The sequence below is a fragment of the Erinaceus europaeus genome, chromosome 2, assembly GCF_950295315.1.
Source record: "Erinaceus europaeus chromosome 2, mEriEur2.1, whole genome shotgun sequence".
Lineage (NCBI taxonomy): Eukaryota > Metazoa > Chordata > Mammalia > Eulipotyphla > Erinaceidae > Erinaceus > Erinaceus europaeus.
This window is the reverse complement of record NC_080163.1, coordinates 98734361-98760593: the sequence shown is the minus strand read 5'-3', so window position 1 is coordinate 98760593 and position 26233 is coordinate 98734361. Positions and strand designations below refer to the sequence as shown.

Sequence of the window (26233 nt, the reverse complement as noted above, 5' to 3'; positions counted from 1 at the left end):
TTCCTAACAACAAAAGTCCAGGGCCATATGGCTTTACAAATGAATTCTACAAAGCTTTCATAAAACAGTTAATATCTATACTTCCTTCACAAATATAGAAGACACAGGATTACCCCCTTCCACCTTCTATAAAGCCAGCATCACCCTGATACCAAAAGCCAATAGAGACATAAAAAAGGACAACTACAGACCAATAATTCTGATGAATATAGATGCTAAAATATTGAAGAAGATCCTAGCCAACAGGATACAGCAGTATACCAAAAAGATTATTCATCATGACAAAGGGAGATTTATTCTAGGAATGCAAGCCTAGTTCTATATAAGTAAGTCAATCAATGTTATTTGACACATCAATAAAAGTTATCTACTATTCATATAAAGGGGTAGAATTATGTAGTTGATGAAGGTAATGAAAGTCAGAGTTGGGAGAACCACTAGCCAGTTGCCATGGTCTATAGAATTGTAAGTCTTGTTGCTAAGAAGTTAAACTAGATCATAATAAGATGAGAGATGAAAGGAAAAGGGGCTTTTTTGTCATTTAAAAATGTCAACATGTTTATTCATAGACACTGGTTGTACAAATTCTCTATGACAGGGTTGTTGTTAGGAAATATCATAAGAACGATTCATACTTCTGCTGGTAAGTGATTTAAGAAATAATCTCTATATTGGAAAAGCAGGAGTACTAGTGTACACATAAACAAACACAAACAAAACACAACTGTCAATTTTTCTGATCTTGAGGGTCTGTAATCTTCATTATGTCCTACCCCATGCTAATTTACTTGAGAGTTGTAAAATTGGCTTTTAAATGGATTGCTACTTATATGTTGAAAGATAGTAAACTAGGTTATAAGCATAAAAAGGGGACTGGTTACTAGGGTACAGAGATTTACATATTTGATGAAGCTATCAAGATGAAAAAAATCATCAAATTGTATCTGGTACTTTGAAGTTTTGTAAGATATTCATACTCTATCATACCATGAATGGAAATGGTATGTCCTCTCAGGAGGTGTGTCCCTGCAATCATTGCACATAAGAGTGTTATGAAGACAAATGAAGTCTAGTTCACATATGCTTAAAGATCATTTTCCTATTAGCTGCTTACAAGCTGTGATCCTAGAAATAAATTCTTATGTGCTTATTTATATCAATTAATATTTCTCAAATACATTACATTGTTCATGAGTAATTTATTTCCACTACAATATCTACTAGTAATTAACTATGTATATAACAGAAGATATCTGGAGAGTAGATCAGTATCCTAATAATATACCAACAATATAAAAATATTTTTCAAAAAATAAAATTTATTGTTCTTCAGAAGTGAAAACAAAAGAAGAAAGTGAACTGGAGTTTGTATATTGCACCAAAGTAAAAGACTCAATATTTCTAAAATTTTTTAGCCTCTAAGAACACCCTTATGTTTTCCAAGATTTTTATTTATTGAAAGTTTGTTATGGCAATGGTGAAAGCAAGAAAATAAGGATCAGGTTAAATTAAAGTGTGCACAAGCAAAGGCCTAACTCCACAAGAAAAAAAAATTACAAAAGCACATAAAAACCAATGGTACCTTGCTATTGCAATTTCACAAATTGAAATAAGTTTAGAAGGTAATTAGGGTAAGTTATAAATTTGGCGGCAAGGGAGAGAGCATAATGGTTATGCAAACAGAGACTCATTCTCAGGCTCTAAAGTCTTAGGTTCAATTCCCCTTACCACATAAGCCAGAGCTGTGTAGTTCTCTGGCAAAATAATAATTAATTAAATTAAATTAAAAAATAAGTTATAATTTTAGAAGGTTACTTTATATAAATGAAAAAGAATGATATATTTATATTTTTCTTCTCCCTACTAGGGGCAATATATAATTTATCATTCAAAAATTAATAGGAAGACTAGTATTTATACTACATAGTGATACATAGTTCATCCTCTAGCAAGATCAATCATGAACATTTCATCAAGACCATACAATTTTGGCATAGACATTGGCACACCTGATAAGAGTTCACATGTGGCCAAAAACAAAAATCCAGACACAAGCTCCCAGGTCACACATATTCAGAAGTGGTGAACAGTATTGCAAGTATCCTAGCTTGGCTATGTCCAATTGTTTTTTTTTTTTTTATTTTTAAGAAGAAAGAAACAAAGGATGAACAAGGAAACAAATGGCATCCAGGAGCTGTGGGCACATTGTGCATGCACTAAGCTCTAGTGATAATCCCAGTGACAATATGTTTTTTTTTTTTTTTTTTTTTTTGTGTGTGTGTGGTCCTTGGTTGTGGAAATGCTCATATATGCTTATATACTTAAATATTAGCATAGTACAAAATAACGCAAACCCTTCATTCTGTTCACTGTCAACTTGTCACATTTATTGTTACTTTGGCTGCCTTTTATGCCTTCTTATGGCTACTTCATAATCCTACTCCAGTCTGTCTTTTTTTTGTATTTTTAGGATACCCATTTTGCTGGTCTGAGACTACACCCAGAGGAAGATCATTCAAAGTCAGCACTGCACAGAGCCTTCTCACAGAAGAGACCGAATAGTGATGCTTCCTGCCCTGCCCCCTAGAAGCTGTCACCAATGGCTCCAAATGTTGGCTGCATAATGGCTGTGGCTGAGGCTTTGGTACATATGAGGCATACAGCCCTGCTTTTCTGGATGAAGATATTTCTATTTCTTTTTGGATTGTCCCACTTTGGGTGCTTTCAAAGTCAAGGTCTCTCACAAGTGGTGACACCCTTAAAGATAACAGGCACTGGTGGAAGCATGAGACCCCCAGGCTGGATCTCTTACAGTTTGCATTTTGGAGGCCAGACACACATCATCCACATGAAAGTCAACAAGAATTTGCTAGCTAGACACATGCCAGTGTTCACCTACACAGACCAGGGTGCTCTCCTTGAGGACCAGCCCTTTGTCCAAAGTGACTGTTTCTACCATGGATATGTGGAGGGAGACCCAGAGTCCCTCGTGGCCCTGAGTAGCTGTTTTGGTGGTTTTAGAGGAATGCTCCAGATACATGACATTGCTTATGAAATCAAACCTCAAAATCATTCAGATACATTTGAACACGTGATGTATAGGATGCAACGCAAGGATACATCCCCACCCTTGAGATGTGGGTTAACAGATGAAGAAATAGAATGGCAGCTAAAGTCTCTGGAGAGTGACAATTCCACTTTGATGCAGAGTGGGTTTGAAGGCTGGTGGACCCACAGGCGGTATTTAGAACTGGCAGTGGTGGTGGATCACAACAGGTATGTTCATAGCAACAGCAATGCCTCAAATGTGTATGCAGATGTGTGCACTGTTCTGAATGGAATAGATTTCTTTTTAAAATCACTGGATGTGGAGGTGATTTTAACTGGACTTGAGATCTGGACTAACCAAAACCCCATCCCAACAGATAACATAACTACTCTCTTATCAGATTTTTGCAGATGGAAGAAAACCAGCGTTATTAGTCGTGTGCCACATGATGTTGCTCATATTTTTGTAAATCACGATTACTCTGGTATCCTTGGTAAGTCAAATGTAGGAACAGTATGTGAAAGAAAAAGTAATTGTGGAATTGACAGTTTTATAAATGATGACCTGCAAGAATTTGCTTATATTGTGACCCATGAGCTGGGCCACAATTTGGGGTTAACTCATGATAAGGACACATGTACATGTGGTGATACTACTGGATGCATAATGTATGCTGGTATAGTAAATGCAACAAAGTTCAGCAATTGCAGTTATGCCTCTTTTTGGGGTGTTACCACCCAGCAAGTAAAGTGTTTACACAGTCCACCAAGTCATGATCAGGTCTTCACATACCCACGCTGTGGAAACCATGTGATTGAGCCACAAGAAGAGTGTGACTGTGGCTCCTTAAAGTTGTGTGCAAAAGATCCATGTTGTCAGTCAAACTGTACTCTGAGACCTGGGGCTAACTGTGCCTCTGGGCTTTGCTGCAAAGACTGCAAGATCTTGCCAGCAGGCACAGTGTGTAGAGCAGCCGAAAACATATGTGATCTCCCAGAATGGTGCAATGGGACATCTTATCTTTGTCCAGAGGATGTGTATGTGCAGGGGGGCATGCCATGCCCAGGTGGTTACTGCTATGAAAAGAGATGCAATAATCGTGATGAACAGTGTGGGAAAATTTTTGGTAAAGGAGTCAAGAGTGCAAATGACAGATGCTACCAAGAGATGAATACACGAGGTGACCGTTTTGGTCACTGTGGCCTCCGTGAACACATTTATATACAATGTGATGTTCAAAATATACTGTGTGGAAGGGTTCAGTGTGTGAACGTGAATAAAATTCCTCTTCTGAGTAATCACAGTACTGTGCATTGGACTTCTCTTGATGGCATCAACTGCTGGGGCACTGACTACCATTTTGGGATGACTATTCCTGATATTGGTGAAGTGAAAGATGGCACAGAATGTGGTGCAAAGCATATCTGCATCAAAAGGAGATGTGTCCCTATGTCAGATCTGAAAAGTCCTTGTTCCCGTGAGTTCTGTAAAATGAATGGAGTCTGCAACAATAAAGACCACTGCCATTGCAATCTTGGATGGAGTCCCCCTAACTGTGGAGGTCCAGGTCTTGGAGGTAGTGTTGATAGTGGCCCAGCACCCAAAATAATTGAAACAGGTATGAGACAATTTTGGTTGCTTCGTTTAATACTTTTTTTATTAGTTGCTTTTATTTTGATTTGTTTGAAGTACTGTGAAACAAGAGAAGTAATGAAGGAGGCTGAAGAGAGCAGTGAAACAATAAAGATAAATAAGGCTGAAAGCATTACAGAGAGCAACAGGAAGGACACAAATAAGGCTGAAAGCATCACAGAGAGCAACAGGAAGGACACTAAAATCAGCAAAAAGAGAAAATCGACCAAGCATATAGGGATTATTGATCCAAATGAAAGTAATCAGCCTAAAGTGAATGAAAAATCTCCAACTCCATCTAAAATAGTAAGATCAGCATCTATGAATCAGAAAGGATTGCAAAGACAGAAATCACAAAGACGGAAGTCCCTAAAATTATGAACTTTTCTATAAATCATATCTAGATTCCCAGAAACAAATGATGCAACATGTGTCAACTTTCATTAGTAAATCCTGGAGACTTTTTATTGTTTAGCATCATAAATATTCTCTATTAAATAATTCTGAAAATATGCTATTATTTAGCATATTTCCACTCAGCAATTGTGTATTATTTTCTCATTGGACTCTTTTTTTTTGTCTGTGAAGCAAAGGCATAGTTAATAGATGGTGTATATGTGTATTGACTTTGTTATACCATGGTTTAAATTAAACACATTTCTTTTTCTCTAGTTTTATCACACAGAGAATGGAAATTTAAAAAAATCACACCTCCACTGACAGTTCTCTCCCTAATTTATCTTTTTTTATTTTTTAAAATTTATTTTGCCTTTTCTTGCCCTTTTTTTTAATTGTTGTAGTTATTGTTGTAGTTATTATTGATGTTGTTGTTGTTGGCTAGGACAGAGAGAAATGGGGAGAAAAGGGGAAGACAGAGAAGGGAAGAGAAAGATAGACACCTGCAGACCAACTTCACTGCTCATGAAGCTACACCCAAGCAGGCTGGGAGCCTGGATCTAGAACCAGGATCTTTACCAGGGTCCCTGTGCTTCTCGCCATGTGCGCTTAACCCACTGCGCTACCACCCAATTCCCCTTAATTTCTTTTGCCAATAAGGGATGTGAGTGCAATTGGAAGTCTTCATAATTTTTCAGGTTAGTCATATCAGTGCAATTTAAATAGGCCTCTCAGCTTGGTACCACTAATACTTTCATTCTGTTGACTACCTCTATGTATGTTTGTATTTATTTAATTTATATGTACTCATACATTATTTTAATGTAATTTTGTGTATTCATGTACTGTGGAATTATTTTCCATATAACATAAATTCTATAATTTCATATGACACATTGTTACATATCACAACATACTACATATATTGATATATAATATAATGTATGCAATGTATTATTATTTATGTATATATACTTTTTGCCTCCAGGCTTATTGCTAGGGCTCAGTGCCTACACTATGAATCCACTGCTCCTGGAGGCCATTTTCCCATTTTGTTGCCCTTGTTGTAGTTGTTATTGTTGTTACAGCTATTTTTGTTGTTAGATAGGAGAGAGAGGAACTGAGTAGGGGAAGGCAGAGAGGAAAGAAAGATAGACACCTGATTATCTGCTTCACTGCTAGTGAAGTGATACCCTGCAGGTGGGGAACTGGGGGCTGGAACCTGGGATCTTTATGCAGGACCTTGTGCTTTGTGCTATGTGTGCTTAACCCACTGTGCTACTGCCTAGCCCCTACAATGTAATATTTTCTAGAAACTATCAGTCCCTGTAATCAAATATACCCTTGATGATTTGATTGCCGTATTTCAAGACCCTCACAAAATTTCTGACATCTTTGTTCCAGTTTGGCTAATCACCTCTTCAGAATTAGAAGATTTAAGTCCCTGGATTTATGTGTAATTGCTGTTTGTTTAAACCCAACCCATTACTTTGATCCAGCCCTATTAATGGAATATATATGTGTGTGTGTGTGTGTGTGTGTGTGTGTGTATGTGTGTGTGTGTGTGTGTGTGTGTGTATTTCTGTGAGTAACTCACAGTTCTTTCAGGAGTTGTGATTTCCTTTATTTTCACTGAACCCTAATATAGATTTATCATGGTGTGGAGATTAGAATGTGGAGATTAGAGACTGTTAATTCTTAGAGACTGTTACACTGGAACCAACTGCTACTGGTTAGAGACTTTTATATTGAAACCAACACTAGCCCTTACAGCCATTAAACTGAAACAACCGCTCAAACCAACACTAGCCCTTACAGCCATTAAACTGAAACAACCGCTCTTGTTCTGTGTACTATAAAAAGCCGAGAGCAACAATGTTGCCGGGTCCTCTGCAGCAGATTCTGCCCATGTGTGGAAGGGTGTCAGCGCCCAAGCTTAAGCTTGCTAATAAAGGCTCTTGCTATTGCATGTGATGCTGGTCTTCCTTGTGTGAGATCAGGACTCGAACTTCTGGGCACAACAATGGTACAGTGGAAAGCACAGAAAGGAATCTGACATTAGAGGGGATGGAAAATTTTTTCCCTTTTCCCTTTCTCATCTTGGACTCATCATTAACATTTAGATTTCATTTGAATTCTGAAATATAACAACATAAAACTAGCTATAAAATTCCAGTATAATTGTTTTTATAACCTAGGATAAAAGAGCTACTTAAAGAGTGAGGCTTGGGACCACGTGGTGGCACACCTGGCTGATGCACATATTATAGTGCACAAGGATCCACTTTCAAGGCCTCTTTTCCCACCTGTATTAGGAAAGCTTCATGAATGGTGAACCAGGGTTGCAGGTGTCTCTCTAGTACTCTCTTCTCTATCTCCCCACTCCTCGATGTTTCAGGCTGTTTCTATCAAATAAATGAAGATAATAAAAATTTTTTAAAAATCATTTAAAATTATAAAAATATAAAATAATGAGTGATGCTAAATAGCTGACATGGAAAGTGCACTGCTTTGTTATGTTTACAACTAATGTTCAGCCTGCCCCCCACACACTGAATTGAGAAGGTTTGCTACAGTGATCACTCTCTTTTCTTCCTCTCTCTCTGTGTCTTTTTCTCTCTCTTTCTACTTTCCTATCTGAAAAAGTCATCTCAGATCTGTGAAGCCCAGATGATGACAACAAGAAGGAAGAACCAAAGAGTGCATTCCATATAAACTTTTGTGTAGTTTATGTTCTGTAGTGGACCAGCTTCTTGTAGGGAGAGAGAGAGAAAAAAAAAAAAACTAAGTAGATTCATTTATAGCCTTCTGAATTTTTTCTTAACATGGAGACTTATTTATTTATTTATTAGTTCTTTTTTTAAAAAAACATATAATTTAGAAAATATCAAAAAAAAACTATGGATAGGAATGGTTAAATTCCACATTTGCCATCACCAGAGTTCCACTGAAAGCTTTCCTATTCTTTATCTCTCTGGGAGTATGGACACAGGATGATTATGTGGAGCAGAAGATGGATGTTCTGGCTCCTGTAATTGCTTGCCCAATGAACATGGGCATTGGCAGTTCCATCCATACTCCTAGCCTGTCTCTCTCTTTCCCTAATGAAGCAGAGCTCCAGAGAGATGGGTTTCTAGGGTACATTGTTGAGGTTGTGTGCCCAGGGGAGTCAGGTTGGCATCATGTTAACATCTGCAACTTGGTGGCTGAATAAGCATTAAGATGTAAAGAAGAACAAATTGTTTACTAATCTGGAACCTAAAGGTAAGAATACAGCAATTGAGACTTGGGGTCTCCATTTTGGAAAAAAACTAGTAGGTCTATTTTTGGTATATTTCAAGGGGTCTATGACTTTACTAATTGTTTTGCCTGAAATATCCCCACCACATTATCCCCTCAAGGTATTGCTAATTCAGTTAAAACCATTCCATCAGTTGCTAAGGATGCTTCCACTTTCCCAGCATGCCTTTTGCCTCTTTCCACCCCCTTTCCTAGCCAATCCAGTTCCTAACTTGCCACTTCCTGACTTGCCACTTCCCTCTTTACCCTATATATCCTGCTGCTGTTCTGGTTTCGCTTTATTTTCTCTGGAGAAGGGCTGGAGGGCATAGTGGGAGGCAGCCATTTTGCTAACTCCACTTGGCCTAAACCACTGTGCCCACACCCAACCCTGGGTGTCCCCTTGAATAAAGCATTGTGTTCCCGCTCTGCCATGAGTACCTGATCTCTTCTCTCTCCCCCACACTATGCAATCCAACAGCAGTTGGTTAAAGAATAGGAAAGCTATCAGGAGAGGGGAGGTGTTGCAGAGTTCTGGTTGGGGGGGGATGAATTGTATAGAATTGTTCTCCTCTTATCCTATGGTTTTTTCAGTGTTTCTTTTTTATTAATAAAATTTTTTAAAAACTTGAACTTTTAATATAACTACTAAGAATATAAAGCATAGTATTATGTCACAATATAGATACATGTTACATATAAAAATTTTAGAGAACATCCCAGGAGTTATCATCACAAGTAAACTTAAATTAATTTATTAGATTTAAATAAGATGTTGGATAGTAACTCATTTGTTGTGGTAATTATTTTATAATATATGTGAGTAACATACTTCTTAAGGACTTTAAGCATATGTAAATCAAGTGTGCCATATATCTCATACAGGTAAATGTCAATAGAGAAATTCATCTATAATTACTGAGCGTGGATTCCATTTTGTAAGACTTATTGACTTTGTTTATTTCAGATGAGAAAGAGTGAGTTATCTGTAGTAAGTGAGAGAGAGAGACCAAGAGTGAAAATCCAAGAATCCCAGACTGGTATGTGGAGCACCAAGGATCAAACCAGGTATCTCTCCCTTCAGGTTCCTTGCTCTATCAATATTCTATCCCTGCCCACTAATTATGGGTTTCCTGAAAATCAGTTTAAATCATGGTAAATCTCTCCATGGAATACAAAAAATCACATGTATACCAGCAGTACTGAAACCAAAGTCCTTATACTATAATTAAAGAATACACAGTTCAGTTAAAGTTATTTTTCATTCATACAAATGAGTAGAATGATAAAGTTGATGAAGTTAATGAAGTCAGAGTTGGGAGAACCACTAGCCAGTTGCCATGGTCTATAGAATTGTAAGTCTTGTTGCTAAGAAGTTAAACTAGATCATAATAAGATGAGAGATGAAAGGAAAAGGGGCTTTTTTGTCATTTAAAAATGTCAACATGTTTATCCATAGACACTGGTTGTACTAACTCTCTATGACAGGGTTGTAGTTGGGAAATATCATGAGAATGATTCATACTTCTGTTGGTAAGTGATTTAAGAACTAATCTCTATATGGGAAAAGCAGGAAAATTATTGTACATATGAAAAAAAAAACACAACCGTCAATTTTTCTGATTTTGAGGATCTTTAATTTTCATTATGTCCTATCCCATGCTAATTTAATTAATAGTTGAAGAATTGGGCTTTAAAAAGATTGCTACTTATATGTTGAGAAATAGTAAACTAGGTTATAAATATAAAAGGGGAGTGTTTACTAGGGTACAGAGATTTACAAATTTGATAAAGCTGTCAAGATGAAAAAAATTGTATCTGGCACTTTGAAGTTTTGTAAGGCACTCACAGTATATCATATCATGAATGAAAATGTTATATCCTCTCAGGAGGTGTGTTCCTGCAATCATTGCACAAAATGGTGTTATGAAGACAAGTGAAGTCTAGTTCACATATACTTGAAGTTCATTTTCCTATTAGTTGCTTACAAGCTGTAATCCTACAAATAAATTCTTATGGACTTATTTATATCAATTAATATTTCTCAAACACATTACATTGTTCATAAATAATTTATTTTTATTACAATGTCTAATATAAGTATTTAACCATGTATATATCAGAAGATATCTGGAGAGCAGATCAGAACCCTAATAATATAACCACAATATAGAAATATTTTTCTCAAAATAAACTTTACTGATCTTCAGTAAGTAGAACCTGAACTGGAGTTGGTGTATTGCACCAAAGTGAAAGACTCAATATCTCTAATTTTATTTTACCTTCTCCTTCTTCTCCTTCTCCTTCTCCTTCTCCTTCTCCTTCTCCTTCTCCTTCTCCTTCTCCTTCTCCTTCTCCTTCTCCTTCTCCTTCTTCTTCTTCTTCTTCTTCTTCTTCTTCTAGCATTTGCCCTTCTTCCGTAGCCAGTCAACAGTGTCAGGTTGAAAGCTGTCAGGAGCTGCTTGTTGCTGGCTTTGAAAGTGACTGGGATCCATGTGGATTCAGTAGGCTAGGAAGGATCGTCAGTTTCCCCAATGAATGGGTACTCACGGGATGCACCACGAGAAGGTCGATCCAATGCATCCCACTAAGGAGACCCTTTTATTTCCCAGATATTTTTTTGAAAGTTTGTTATGGCATCGTGAAAGCAAGAAAATAAGGATCAATCTAATTTGTTTAAACTTGAGACTAAACAATTGAATGGGAATGAGTTGAAGTTCAGTGAGATAACTCAGCATTAGGAAACTTGCCGGGATAGCCTGAGGGTACTTCTTCCCGAGCTAGTGCTCTCTGGGTTGGAGAGAACTCATCTGGAGCTGATCTAGGCTGCTGTGTGGGAAAGGGATCAGGAACTCGTGCTGCACCAACTTCCGCAGGAGATACATTCTGGAACTCTCGGAGCCGGAAAGCAATTTCCAAGTGTCTTTAATCAGAAGGGCAGCTGTTTTTATACTCTCCAAGTAGGGTGGAAACAGGATGTGATATAGAGAGGGTGGAGAGAAAAGTGACTGGTGAAAATCAGGGTGTGACAGAAACTGGCTCAGATTTTATTCTACAAACCACATATATAAGAGCTGAGCAATGTTCTTTTCTTTTTTCTCCTCTTTCTGTCTTTTTTTTAAAATGAAAAATAGACAGATAAATCTTTCCAAAACTATCAAATTAAATTAAATTGATTCCCTCATGTACTTGATTATTTGAAGATAAGATTTTGATGTAGTATTAAAGTTGTGCTTTATTTTTTCTTTTCTTTTTTCTGTGCTTTATTTTTTCTATGTAAGAAAATAGGGCGATAAAGTATAGGTAGTGGAAATAGGTCAATGGATAAATTTTACTGAAAATGGTTCTAAAGCTGAAATACACTTCTTAGTTAGTTTTTATTGTTAGTATATTTATTATTATGAAATAAACATAAAAACTTGGAGTGTGAATAAAATTATGTTTGGATAAACATTAATGAGTAGATATGATGGTCAGTCTTTGAGATTAGTGCAGAATTGGTATAGCAGTGGTAGAAGACTAAGATTTATTGATTGAGATGATTACCAGTTTAATTACTGGGAAGAGGTTTTGGTAAACAAAGTTTGTCATCATCAGATGTTAGATCTGTTTCTCCAACTGGGATTCTGAGAATGGGGACTGTTGGGTGGATTGTTAAGTAGGATAAATAGCATAACATTATTTTTGAGAATAAACATAAAGCAAATGTTGCTGTCATTATTGAGGAAACAATATCCCATCATTGATTGGAAAATAATTGCAACGAAAGGGATGAGATTATTAAAAAACAAAGTATGCACATGCAAAGGCCTAATTCCACACACACACACACACAAAAAAACACAAAAACATATGAAAACCAATGGTACCTTATTTCACAAATTGAAATAAGTTTAGAAGGTAATTAGAATTAGTTATAAATTTGGGGGTGAGGGAGATAGCATAATGGTTATGCAAATAGACTCTCATTTCTGAGAGTCTAAAGTCACAGGATCAATTCCACATACCTCATAAGCTAGAGCTGAGCAGTTCTCTGGTAAAAAAAATAATATTAATAATTAAATAAATTAAAAATAATGTTATAATTTTAGAAGGTCATTTTATAAAAATGAAAATATTGATGTATTTATGTTGTTTCATCTCTCCCTAATAGTGGAAATATGTAATTTGTCATTCAAAATTTAATAGGAAGACTAGTATTTATACCACATAGTGATACATAGTCCATACTCTAAGCAAGATCAATCATGACCATTTCTGCAAGACCATACCATATTGGTACAGGCATTGGCACACCTGGTAAGAGTTCATATGTGGCCAAAACAGATACCCAGACACATGCTGCCAGGTCACAAATATAGGGAGGGGGTCCATTCAGAAGAGGTGAACAGTATTGCAGGTATCCTAGCTCGGTCATGCCCAATTATTTCCATTTTTATTTTTAAAAAGTAAGAAACAAATGATGAGCAAGGAAACAAATGGCATCCAGGAGCTGTGGGCACATTGTGCATGCACTAAGCCCTAGCGATAAGCCCACTGACAACGTGTGTGTGTGTGTGTGTGTGTGTGTGTGTGTGTGTGTGTGTGTGTGTGTGTTAGCTGCATAAAAGCTCAAATATGCTTATATATTTAAATACTAGCATAGTGCAAAATAACATAAATGCCCTTCATTCTGTTCAACAAGTGTCAACTTGTCACACTTATTGTTACTCTCATAGTATCACTCTATTTCAAAATGCTTTCAGATCAAATGAAATACAGTGCAATCATTCATATCTGAAGCCAAATGATAATTCTATTTATCAAATTACTTTGGCTGCCTCTTATGCCTTTTTATGGCTACTTCATAATCCTACTCCAGTCTGCCTTTTTTTGTATTATTTATAGGATACTCATATTGTTGGTCTGACACTACACCCAGAGGAAGATCATTCAAAGTCAGCACTGCACAGAGCCTTCTCACAGAAGAGACCGAATAGTGATGCTTCCTGCCCTGCCCCCTAGAAGCTGTCACCAATGGCTCCAAATGCTGGCTGCATAATGGCTGTGGCTGAGGCCTTGGTACATATGAGGCATACAGCCCTGCTGTTCTGGATGAAGATATTTCTATTCCATTGTGGACTGTCCCACTTTGGGCACTCTCAAAGTCAAGGTCTCCCAGAAGTGGTGATACCCTTGAAGATAACAAGCACTGGTGGAAGCATGAGGCCCCCAGGCTGGACTTCTTACAATTTGCGTTTTGGAGGCCAGACACACATCATCCACATGAAAGTCAACAAGAATTTGCTGGCTAGACACATGCCAGTGTTCACCTACACAGACCAGGGTGTTCTCCTTGAGGACCAACCCTTTGTCCAGAGTGACTGTTTCTACCATGGATATGTGGAGGGAGACCCAGAGTCCTTCGTGGCCCTCAGTAGCTGTTTTGGTGGTTTTAGAGGAATGCTCCAGACACATGACATTGCTTATGAAATCAAACCTCGAAATCATCCTGATACATTTGAACACCTGGTGTACAGGATGCAACGCAAGGATACATCCCCACCCTTGAGATGTGGGTTAACAGATGAAGAAATAGAATGGCAGCTAAAGTCTCTGGAGAGTGACAATGCCACTTTGATGCAGAGTGGGTATGAAGGCTGGTGGACCCACAGGCGGTATTTAGAACTGGGATTGGTGGTGGATCACAACAGGTATGTTCATAGCAACAGCAATGTTTCAAATGTGTATGCTGATGTATGCACTGTTCTGAATGGAATAGATTTCTTTTTAAAATCACTGGATGTGGAGGTGATTTTAACTGGACTTGAGATCTGGACTAACCAAAATCCCATGGCAACAAATGACATGAGTAATCTCTTATCAGATTTTTGCAGATGGAAGCAAACCAGCTTTGCTAATCGTGTGCCACATGATGTTGCTCATATTTTTGTAAATGAAAATTACTATACTCTCCTTGGCTTAGCATATGTAGGAGCAGTATGTGAAAGAAACTTTAATTGTGGATCTGACAGCTTTACGAATGACAAGCTGCAAGAATTTGCTTATATTGTGTCACATGAGCTGGGCCACAATATGGGGATGCGTCATGATAATTATGGTAATGACACATGTACATGTGGTGATTCAGCCTGCGTAATGTTTCCTAGTTTAATGAATGCAACGAAATTCAGCAATTGCAGTTATGACTACTTTTGGGGTGTTACCACCCAGAAAAGAAAGTGTTTACACAGTCCACCAAGTCATGATCAAGTCTTCACATACCCACGTTGTGGAAACCATGTGACTGAGCCACAAGAAGAATGTGACTGTGGCTCCTTAAAGTTGTGTGCAAAAGATCCATGTTGTCAATCAAACTGCACTCTGAGACCTGGGGCTAACTGTGCCTCTGGGCTTTGCTGCAAAGACTGCAAGATCTTGCCAGCAGGCACAGTGTGTAGAGCAGCCGAAAACATATGTGATCTCCCAGAATGGTGCAATGGGACGTCCTATCTTTGTCCAGAGGATGTGTATGTTCAGGGGGGCATGCCATGCCCAGGTGGTTACTGCTATGAAAAGAGATGCAATAATCGTGATGAACAGTGTGGGAAAATTTTTGGTAAAGGAGCCAAGAGTGCAAATGACAGATGCTACCAAGAGGTGAATACCCGAGGTGACCGTTTTGGTCACTGTGGCTTCCGTGAACACATTTATATACAATGTGATGTTCAAAATATACTGTGTGGAAGGGTTCAGTGTGTGAATGTGAATAAAATTCCTCTTCTGAGTAATCACAGTACTGTGCATTGGACTTCTCTTGATGGCATCAACTGCTGGGGCACTGACTACCATTTTGGGATGACTATTCCTGATATTGGTGAAGTGAAAGATGGCACAGAATGTGGTGCAGAGCATATCTGCATTGAAAGGAAGTGTGTCCCTATGTCAGACCTGACAAGTCCTTGTTCAAGTGAGTTCTGTAAAATGAATGGAATCTGCAACAATAAAGACCACTGCCATTGCAATCTAGGATGGAGTCCCCCCAACTGCGAACATCCAGGACTTGGAGGTAGTGTTGATAGTGGCCCAGCCCCCAAAATAATTGAAACAAGTATAAGACTATTTTGGTTGCTTCGTTTAATACTTTTTTTGCTAGTTGCATTAATTTTAGCTGGTTTGAAGTACTGTGAAAGAAGAAAATTAATGAAGGATGCTGAAGAGACCATTAGTACAAGAAAAATGGGTAAGACCAAAGGCATCACAGAGAGCAACAGGAAGGAAGATTCTAAAATCACCAAAGAGACAAAGTCCACCAAGCACGTAGGGATTATTGAACCAAAAGAAAGTAATCAGCTTAAAGTGAAAGAAAAATCTTCAGCTCCAATTAAAATAGCAAAATCTGCATCTATGAATCAGAAAGGATTGCAAACACAGAAGTCACAAAGACAGAAATCCCAAAAATTATGAACTTTTCTATGTATCATATCTAGCTTCCCAGAAATAGAAATGTTGCAACATGTGTCAACTTTCATTGATAGAAAAATCACAGATTTTTGTATTGTTTGGCATCATAAATATTCTCCATTAAATAATTCAGAAAATATGCTATTTTTTAGCATATTAACACTCAACAATTGTGTATTATTTTTTCATTAGACTCTCTTTTTGCCTCTGAAGCAAAGAATTAGCTCATTGATGGTGTATATGTGTATTCAATTTGCTATATCTTGGTCTAAATTAAACACATTTCTTGGTCCTCTAGCTTTGTCACATAGGCAATGGAAATTTAAAAATCACAATTTCCACTGCCAATTCTCTCCTTAATTTCTTTTCCCAATAAGGGAAGTGTATTGCAATTGGAAGTCTTCATAATCTTTGAGGTTAGTCATGTCAGTGCAATTTAAATAGCACTCTCAGCTTGATACCACTAATACTTTCATCCTGTTGATTACGTCTATGTATGTTTGTATTTCCTTAATTTATATGTACTCACACATTTTTTTTGTATAAATTTGTATATTCATGTATTGTGGACTTATTTTCCATATAACATAAATTCTATTACTTCATAGACACATTATTACATATCACAACATACTACATATATTGATATATAATATAATGTATGCAATGTATTATTATTTATTTATATATATTTTTTGACTCCAGGGTTATTGCTAGGGTTCAGTGCCTGCCCTATGAATCCACTGCTCCTGGAGGCCATTTTTCCCATTTTGTTGCCCTTGTTGTAGTTGTTATAGCTACTCTTGTTGTTGGAAAGGACAGAGATAAATCAAGGAAGGAAAGACAGAGAGGAGGAGAGAAAAGTAGACACCTGCAAATCTGTTCACTGCTTGTGGAGCACCCCCCTACAGGTGGGGATCTGTGGGCTGGAACCTGGATCTTTATGTAGGCCCTTGTGCTTTGTGCCTTGTGCCCTTAACCTGCTGTGCTACTGTCTAGCCACCACAATGTAATATTTTCTAGAAACTATCAGTTCCTATAATCAAACATACCCTTGATGATTTGATTGCCGTGTTTCAAGACCCTCTCAATATTTCTGACATTTTAGTTCCAGTTTGGCTAACCAGCTCTTTAGAGTTAGAAGTTTTTTGTTGTTGTTGTTGTTTTCTTTTTTTTTTCTTTTTTATTTAAGAAAGGATTAATTAACAAAACCATAGGGTAGGAGGGGTACAACTCCACACAATTTCCACCACCCAATCTCCATATCCCACCCTCTCCCCTGATAGCTTTGCCACTCTCTATCCCTCTGGGAGCATGGACCCAGGGTCATTGTGGGTTGCAGAAGGTAGAAGGTCTGGCTTCTGTAATTGCTTCCCCGCTGAACATGGGCGTTGACTGGTCAGTCCATACTCCCTGTCTGCCTCTCTCTTTCCCTAGTAGGGTGGGTCTCTGGGGAAGTGGAGCTCCAGGACACCATGGTGGGGTCTTCAGTCCAGGGAAGCCTGGCCGGCATCCTGATGACATCTGGAACCTGGTGATTGAAAACAGAGTTAACATACAAAGGCAAACAAATTGTTGAGCAATCATGTACCCTTTCCTATTCTTTATCCCTCTGGGAGTATGGAACCAACGTTATTATGAGATGCAGAAGGTGGAAGGTCTGGCTTCTGTAGTTGCTTCCTAGAGTTAGAAGTTTTAAGTCACTGGATCTATGTGTAATTACAGGTTTGTTTAAACCCAACCCATTACTTTGATCCAGCCATATTAAAGGCATCTATATATTCCTGTGAGCAACTCACAGTACTTTTGGGGGTTGTGATATCCTTTATTTTCACTGAACCCTAATATAGACTTAACAGGGTACAGTGGAAAGCACAGAAAGGAATCTGACATTAGAGGGGATGGAAATTTTTTCACTCTTCTCTTATCCATCTTGGATCATTAACATTTAGATTTCATTTAAATTTTGAAATATAACAACATAAAACTTGCTATAAAATTCCAGTATAATTGTTGTTATAACCTAGCATAAAAGAGCTATTTAAAGAGTGAGGCTTGGTGCCACTTGATGGTGCACCCGGTTGATGCACATATTATAGTGTGCAAGGGTCCAGGTTCAAGGACCCCTTTCCACCTGCATCAGGGAAAGAAAGCTTCATGAGTGGTGAACCAGGGTTGCAAGTGTCTCTCTATTACTCTCTTTTCTATCTCCCCACTCTTCTCTGTTTCTGGTTGTTACTATCAAATAAATGAAGATAATAAAAAAGATCAAAAATTATAAATCTATAAAATAGTTAGGCTAAATAGCTGACTTGGAAAGTGTAGTGCTTTGTTATATTTATAACTAATGTTCAGCCTGCCCCCACCCACTGAATGAGAAGTTTTTTTACTGTGATTTCTCTCCCTTTCCTCTCCATCTCTTCTCTCTCTCTTTCTCTCTCTCTCTCTCTCTCCCCCTCTCTCTCTCATTTCCTATCTGAAAAAGTCACCATCTTATCTGTGAAGTCCAGATGATGACAAAATGGAGAAGAATGGAAGAGTGCATGGCACATAAACTTTTGTGTAAGTTATGTTCTGTAATAGACCAGCTTCATGTAGAGAAAAAAAACTAAGTAGATTCATTTCTAGCATTCTGAAATTTTTTTAACTTGGAAACCTATGTATTAGCTCTTTTTTAATATGTAAAATTGAAAATATTGAAAAACAATGGATAGGAATGGTTAAATTCCACACATTTGCCACCACCAGAATTCCACTGAAAGCTTTCCTATTCTTTATCTCTCTGGGAGTACGGACACAGGATGATTATGTGGAGCAGAAGGTGGAAGGTCTGGCTTTTGTACTTGCTTCTCCACTGAACATGGGCACTGGCAGTTCCATCCATACTCCCAGCCAGGCTCTCTCTTACCCGAGTGGTGCAGAGCTCCAGAGAGACGGGTTTCTAGGGTACATTGTTGAGATTGTGTGCCTAAGGGATTCAGACTGGCATCATGATGGCATCTGAAACTTGGTGGCTGAATAAATATTAGGATGTAAAAAAGAAAAAATTGTTTAATAAACTGGAACCTAAAGGTAAGAATACAGCAATTGAGGCTTGGGGTCTCCATTTTGGAAAAGACTAGTAGGTCTTTTTTTGGTATATTCCAAGGAGCCTATGACTTTACTAATTTTTTCCCGATTCTACCAGACAATATGAAGGTGGGCCAAAAGTATTATCTGGGGACATGGAGTCAGGGTTGGAAATAGGACTAGAAAGCTGGATCAGGGAAGTGAGTAGCTCCCAAATATGGGGAAAATATATAAATACCATTAAGCTTAAACCGTATAGATTTGACTTGGGTTCCATTTTCAGTACAGGAGTCTGCGTAACCTCTGTATCCCTGTAGATCTGAGTTATCATTCTGTTGTCATAGCTAGGAATGTTCTAGGCTTCAACCATTGCCAGACCCATCTTGTTTGAGTGGTAGAGTATGCTGACCCATACTCCCTTCCAAGAATGGGGCCATCCCTCCCATTGTTGATCTACATTGAGGTCCAGGTCCTATGTGGGACCACATAAGGATTTATTATGTTTTTTCTGAGGGAGGTAACCAGTGACAGTGAAGAGAGGGATCTGTTAGAGGTCTAGGCCCATCATGTCTGTGTGGGAACCCCAGAATTCCCTGACAAGGGCCCCAGGAGATAAGGTGGCCTGGTAGTAAGCCAAAGAGCTATAATTCTTCTTCTAGCATTTGCCCTTCTTCCGTAGCCAGTCAACAGCGTCAGGTTGAGCCTGATGTAAAGTTTCAAGACCTCCTTTGAATTTGGAGAGGTAGCAGTCATTGACTATATGGGTCATAGTCTGTCTGTAGCCGCAGGGGCAGTTCGGGTAGTCTCTGGCTCCCCAGCGATGGAACATAGCCACGCACCGGCCATGGCCTGTTCGATAGCCATTGAGGAGGGCCCAATCATAATGTGCTAAGTCAAAGCCGGGTTGACGCTTGCAGGGGTCTGTGATGAGGTGTTTGTTCTTTACCTCAGCTGACTGCCAACTCTGTTTCCAAGAGTCTGGAACAGAGAAGTTCAGTGTAGGCGTAGGGGACCAGATTGGGTGACGAGTCGTCAAGCGTTGGACAGGGTGGGTGAAGATATCTGCGTATATTGGCAGGTCCGGTCGAGCGTAGACGTGGGAAATGAACTTAGAGCTATAATTAAAGTGTACCAATCTCTTGCCCTTATCCAGGTTTTGTAGTCCTTACATTTTCTGACAAGGTTAGCCTTGGAGTGATTGAGGTAAGTGAAATCAGAAGTAGGTGAGGAGGGTATCTAGGTCTAAGTAGTAACTAATTGATTAGCCAGCTACTTTATGTTGTCTTGTTTAGGTCTTTCTACTTGCTTGCTGCATGTATGTTGGTCACTGAAAACGATTGTGTACTTTTGCTTTAAGGTATATATTTTCCTTAACATATGGATACATATGTACATGTGCTCTGTCTCTTGAGCCCTGGTTCATATCTAGGTGTCAGGGCTCTATTAGGAGGTGCATTATATAAAGTTGAATTTAAGAGTTCTGTGAGCAAGAAACAGTCTCACCAGAGTACTGGAGCTGAAGGGTTGACATCCCCAGTCTGTAATCTGTGGATACTGTTCAAATTGAAATGTGCAGAGGTGGTACTGGTTACATTGATTAGGCTGAGATCAGAAGATGCAGCATCATTGATATGGGTCAAGAAAAGCCTGCTGAAAAAGGAGCCATGCCACAGACAGACGTTCCAGGACTGGGAGAAATAAGGGTTTTTATAAAGAATGGGGAAGGTTCCTGATGTCTTAAGGTTTAAGAAGGGAATAGATAGTTATTATGATAATAAGGTTATTGAGATTTTGGTTGACTTTGAAAGTTCCATTGTTAGGATTTTCTATATCACATATGACTTTGCCATGATTTGTGTCATTTCACGCTATTTACATATATCCCTATCCTATATAGCTAATTGCTTCTGGTCTCTTTGCACTAAGATTATAGTTGATTTAATATTTCAAAAGAAAGGTCATTATTGGAAATATACTAACACTTTAAGCCCACAATTAAAATTCAGTAAATCAATTTTACACCTTACATGCTTAGATTAAAGGAATAAATACTAAGAACTGATTTCTATGCATCAAAAAGTTTGAGACATTCAATCAATCTATTTCCCCATCGTATTTATTAAATAGTGAATTATAAGACTATAAATTAATAATGTGCATTAACACAACTTGTACCACCAAAGATCTGTATTCCTAGCCCCAACCCCCTTGTAGTGAAGCTGAAAATCTATCCCCCTTCTCAGAGTTTTTACTTTTGTGCAATACTCCAAACTCAGTCAAATTCTGCTTTGCATGTCCCTTTCTGCTCTTCTTTCTCAACTTCTGTTTATGAGGGGGATCATCCCACACTCATCTAGTCTTTCTGACTTATCTCACTAACATAATTCCTTCTACCTCTATCCAGAATGAGTTGGAGAAAGTGGGCTTATGATTCTTTTTTTTGGCAGGGGTCATGATTCTTAAAGTTTGCTCTTTTAAGAATTGTGCTGTTATGAACATAGGTGTACACAGATCTTTTTAAATGTGTGTGATTTAGTCTTTAGGATATATCCCTAGGAGAGGTATTTGTGGTATCTCAATGTTATCTTTTTTTTTTTTTTTTTGTAACTACATGTAAAACAGGCCTTGTGGTTCAGTTTTCTGTGGTTCAGTTTTCAGGCCTTGTGGTTCAGTTTCTCTCAGTATCTCCACAAAATAAGTACTCACTTTTTTCTCTATGAAAAAATTATTCTAATTTACATGAAAATGACAAAGATAAGTAAACATAGAAAATATCAATATTATTTGTTTGAAAGCACCAGGCATTTGAAGAAGTATTGTATATTGATAAAGTACATTTTCATATAAGGATAATTTTTTTAATCTATCAAAAAATTATTCCTGGGAGCCAGGCAGTAGCACACTGGGTTAAGCACATATATGTCCAAGCACAGGGATGGGCACAGACATCCTGGTTCGAGCCCCTGGCTCCCCACTTTCAAGGCGGTTGCTTCATAGGTTGTGAAGCAGGTCTGAAAGTGTCCACCTTCCCCTCTCCCGGTCTTCCCCTCCCCTCTTTTTCTCCCTTTCCTATCCAATAACAACAGCAATGGCAACAATAACAACAACAAAGTGGAGGAAATGGCCTCCAGTAGCAGTGGATTTGTAGTGCAGGCAACTAGCACTAGCAATGATCCTAGAGTAAAAAAAAAAAAAATCCTCTGAAATTTTAATATGCTCTAGTCAGAGGACCTCTGTTGAACAAAAGGAGTATCCGATGATCTTAGGTACTGTACAAGGCTAGGTTAATAAATTAGACACCCTGGGACCTGCTGTTCAGAGTTATTTTTCTTGCAGTTACATTTACAATTTGGAAGTTTTGTGGGGTAGTTTAAAACCTCCCCCTCCCACACCACTACCAGGTTTATCTTAGGAACTTGGTGGCTGCACAGTGAATCCAACAGTCCTGACAACCATTTCTTTTTCCTTCTTCTTTTAATTTTATGTAGAAAGCACTGAGGAAAATTGAGATCAGAGGGGGAGGTAGAGAAAGAGAGAGATATCTGTAGACCTGACTCACCTCTCGTGAACCTTTGTATCCTTCCCCACCCCCCCATAAGTGGTGAGTGGGAGATTGAACCTGGGTCTTTGCATATAATAACATGTGCAATCCAACCAGGTGTTCCACCACCTAGACCTTCTTTAGAAATTTCTTAAAATATACATTTCTTTAAAAATCCTATTATAATTTGGAAAGAGATGCAGTATATGGAGGTTTATCCAAGCAAATGTAGTGGCTTCAAGTATACCTACCAGATTTTGGATTTTTATGTGACAAGAGGGTAGAGGTCTTGATTAATGATACAGGATATTTTATTTTATTTCTGTATTCGTTATTTAGTTGTGATTGACATGATTATAAGATAACAGGAGTTCAATTCTATACAGTTCCCAAAACCAGTGTCCTATTTCCCATCCCCTTCACTGAAAACTTCCCTATTCCTTATTTATCTTGGGGACTAAGGAAAAAAATTCTTTATGGTATGTAGGTGGAAGCTTTTGCTTCTGAAGTTTCTTCTCTGCTAAACATGGACATTGGCAGGTGGATCCATGACCCCAATCTGTGTCTATGTTTTCCCTGGGAGATGGGTCTCTGGGAGGTGAATATTATCATAATGATAGTGCTTAAAATATATGTGTTATTCTGAAAAGAAATCAAGACAGAGAAAACAAAAAATAAATTATGTCAACAAGGATAGCTATAGAAAGACATATGAAACATGACAGGAGTAATGGTTTCAAAATAGATAAAAATATGTTGATTATGGGAAAAGAATAAGAGTATTGTGAGTGAATTACAATCTGTACAAAATAACGTAACAGAGTATTTTAAAAATAAGTCAATGTATTATAAGAATTAAGCGAATGGGCTGAATTGTAAGTTACACAAACTAGATTCCAGAAGTATTTATCTGGAAGCAGCTGAGTGGAGATATCCCTAAAGTGTTATATGCATGATGGACAAAAAGTATAAAATACAATTTAAAAATACATGGCTCTCATTAAATATAAGATTTGTAATACTGGAGACCTAGTCAAAAAGAGCAGTGAGTAGACATAATCATCAAGGGGTCAAGTGGAGGCACACTTGGTTGAGCACACATAACAGTGCACAAAAGACCCAGTTAAGCCCCCTGTCTGCACATTCAGGGGGAGAGCATCATGAGCAGGGAAGCAATGCTACAGCTGTCTTTCTCACTCTCTTATAATTTCCATACACTCAATTATGTCCCTATCTGATATATATATAATAAAAATGTTGGGTATAGCAAATAGGTAAATTTAGACTTGCTATCTATTTATTCATGGACATGGTTAATGAATTACTGTTTGCATATACCTGTATATGATTTTCCAGTTCTGCATAACAGCAATCTATTAAATACTCTCAACCTCCCTCCCATCCCATGAAGGACTCCAAAGCACCCTCCTCAAAAACCTCTATTTTATTCCTTTGCCAGATGTCCTTGCTTTGGTGCAGTACAGCATTTCCAGTTCAAGTTTAATCCTGTGCTCTCCCTTTCTGACTCTGTCTCCCAAGATTCACCTAAAAGTGAAGTCATCCAGTTTCTACACTTTTCTTCCTGACTCATCCCACCCATCAGGTTTCCTTCAGGTTCCAGTGAAGATGAAGTAAAGATGGAAATTTCAGAATTTCCATTCTGGTGTCTAGGTCTTTACTAGTTAGCCTTGCTTCACTGACATTGACCACTCTGTGCTTTCTTCTTCTTTCTGCTCCATTTGTTGTTGTTGTTTGTGTTCTCAGTTCTACTCTACCACAGATTACTTAATTTAGAGTTCGAGTTCCTTATCTACTTTCACTGTAGGAGTCCATTCAGTAGTTTTTGCAAGGTAGGGTTGGTGGTCATAAATTCCTTAGTTTTTGTATATTAGGGAAGTTTTTCATTTCTCTTTCATGACTAATGGATAGTTTAACAGGATAGAATATTGCAGCTGGTAATCTGTATCTCCTAGTACTGTAAATATGTCATTCTTCTTCCTTCTTGCCTTTCAAGTTTGTGTTGAGAAATCTGGTGAAAGGCTAAAAGTTCTGCATCTGTATATCAAAAATTTTAATTTATTGTATAGAGATGGCCAGAAATTGAGAGGGAAGGTGGAGGTGGGAGGAGAGAGAGGGACAGACAGAGAGAGAGACCTGTAGCACTGCTTAGCCACTTGCAAAGCTTTCCCCCTGTATGGGCATCTTGGACTTGATTGTGAGTCCCTGCACATTGTTACATGCAGTGCACCAGTTACACTACCACCTGGCCCCTTGAATTCTTCCTTTTAATAGCAGCCTGCAGTATCTCTTCAGGGTTCTTTTTTTTTGAATAATGTTACTATGATGGGTCATTGAAAGGGCTTTTTGGGAGTCAAGAGTTTTGGATTTTATTCATCTTCCTCAATGTTGTAAATATTGCCCAGGTGTGTGTAATTTTATCCTACTATTTCCTTAGATATGATATCTTTAACTTCATCCTCAGGAACCCTAATAATATTCACATTATTTTCTCCTAATGAAATCAGACATTTCATAGAAAATTGCTTCACTTTTTGGTAATGTTTCCATCTTTAGGATCTTTCTACTTTAAGAGTGTGATGGTTTCATCTACAAGCCCTGATAAGTCTCCCCACAAGCTAATTTCTTTTATTTAGTAGGTCTCCTTTTTAATTCCTGGTATGCTTCTGTACATCCTCTCCTTCAAATGGTTGCTTCACATTCTCTTTGTGAATTTTTAGCTCTTTGGTGACATGATCACTGAGATCTTTAACTTCTGTTTCTATGTTATAGCTTCACTCTTAAATTTCATTCTTAATATGCTTTCTGAATTCAAACTCAGATATTATTTTTAGTCTCTGTGATTTTGGACAGCAATGTTCTTTCCAGGTTATGGTTGAGTGTGGTTTCTGCTGTTCAAGCAACAGAAAGTGCTATGGTTTTATTTTTGTCTGTCTTGGTGGGGAGTGACCCAGCAGAGTCTTCCACTTTACTATGGTTTGGTTCAGATAGAAAAATAGTGAGTGATGGGAGTGCTGCCAGTCTCATTTTGCTGCCACTCTCAGCAACAATGTGTCACCCACATTTCCTGGGTGAGCCTGCATTCTAATATGGCTCCCTCTGCTTCCTAAGGGCTGCTACACTGTTCAAGTGATCTTTGTCTCAAGATATTTTTCCTACCCTTTCCCCAGCTTTCATGAACTCACCTATTTCTCATGAGTTTCTTTAATTGTCGTAGGTTTTAATATGATGTTCTTTCTCTGTGTCTCTGTCTCTGTCTCTCTCTCTGTCTCTGTCTCTCTCTCTGTGTGTATTTTAAATGATTTATCTGTTTTTCTCAGCATGCATGTTTGTTTGGTCACTTTTACTCAATGACCATACCTAGATTTGTCAATACCCTGGTTCTTGTAAATTGTTTTCCCTTGCTTGACCATCTTGATTGCAGCATTACACATAACAGGTGTTTTACAGAGAAGATATTGGTATTAAATGTGTATACCTTAGTGTGCCCAGAATATAGGTGTACTTTAATGATTGTGATCTGAAAAGGATTTTTATCAGACTACCTTTTCCCCTAATTTTTTTTGTTAAGTTTCTGACTGGTTTACCATTTGCTTAATATTATTAGTTTCTTGGAGTAGGTGCTGACTCTAAAAGCTTTATGCCAACATCTTCATTGTTTTAATAATCTTCTCCCTTACTCATGAATCTCCTTTCTGTGTAGCAAATCAAGTTAGTCTCCTTAGGCATTGTAGTCCATGATTTACTCCCCTCATTTGAACCCCTTTGCCACTTGGATAAGAACTATAGATGTTGATGGTTTATTA

At 38.0% G+C, this 26233-nt stretch overlaps 2 protein-coding genes across 2 annotated transcripts; both read left to right on the top strand.

The window, feature by feature from the left end:
- Window positions 1-2881: 2881 nt before the first annotated feature.
- Window positions 2882-5062, top strand: LOC103118096 (disintegrin and metalloproteinase domain-containing protein 25-like). The gene has a single exon (XM_060171664.1). It carries the CDS (start codon window positions 2882-2884, stop codon window positions 5060-5062), a length of 2181 nt encoding a protein of 726 aa, XP_060027647.1.
- Window positions 5063-13372: 8310 nt separating this feature from the next.
- On the top strand, window positions 13373-15912 carry LOC103118095 (disintegrin and metalloproteinase domain-containing protein 20-like). Its single transcript, XM_060171655.1, has one exon. It carries the CDS (start codon window positions 13373-13375, stop codon window positions 15800-15802), a length of 2430 nt encoding a protein of 809 aa, XP_060027638.1. The 3' UTR covers window positions 15803-15912.
- The last annotated feature ends 10321 nt before the right edge of the window (window positions 15913-26233 follow it).

Bases quoted from the DNA above. Each gene is read 5' to 3' on its own strand.
- LOC103118096 (XM_060171664.1), top strand. From the start codon at position 2,882: ATGCCAGTGTTCACCTACACAGACCAGGGTGCTCTCCTTGAGGACCAG.
- LOC103118095 (XM_060171655.1), top strand. From the start codon at position 13,373: ATGGCTCCAAATGCTGGCTGCATAATGGCTGTGGCTGAGGCCTTGGTA.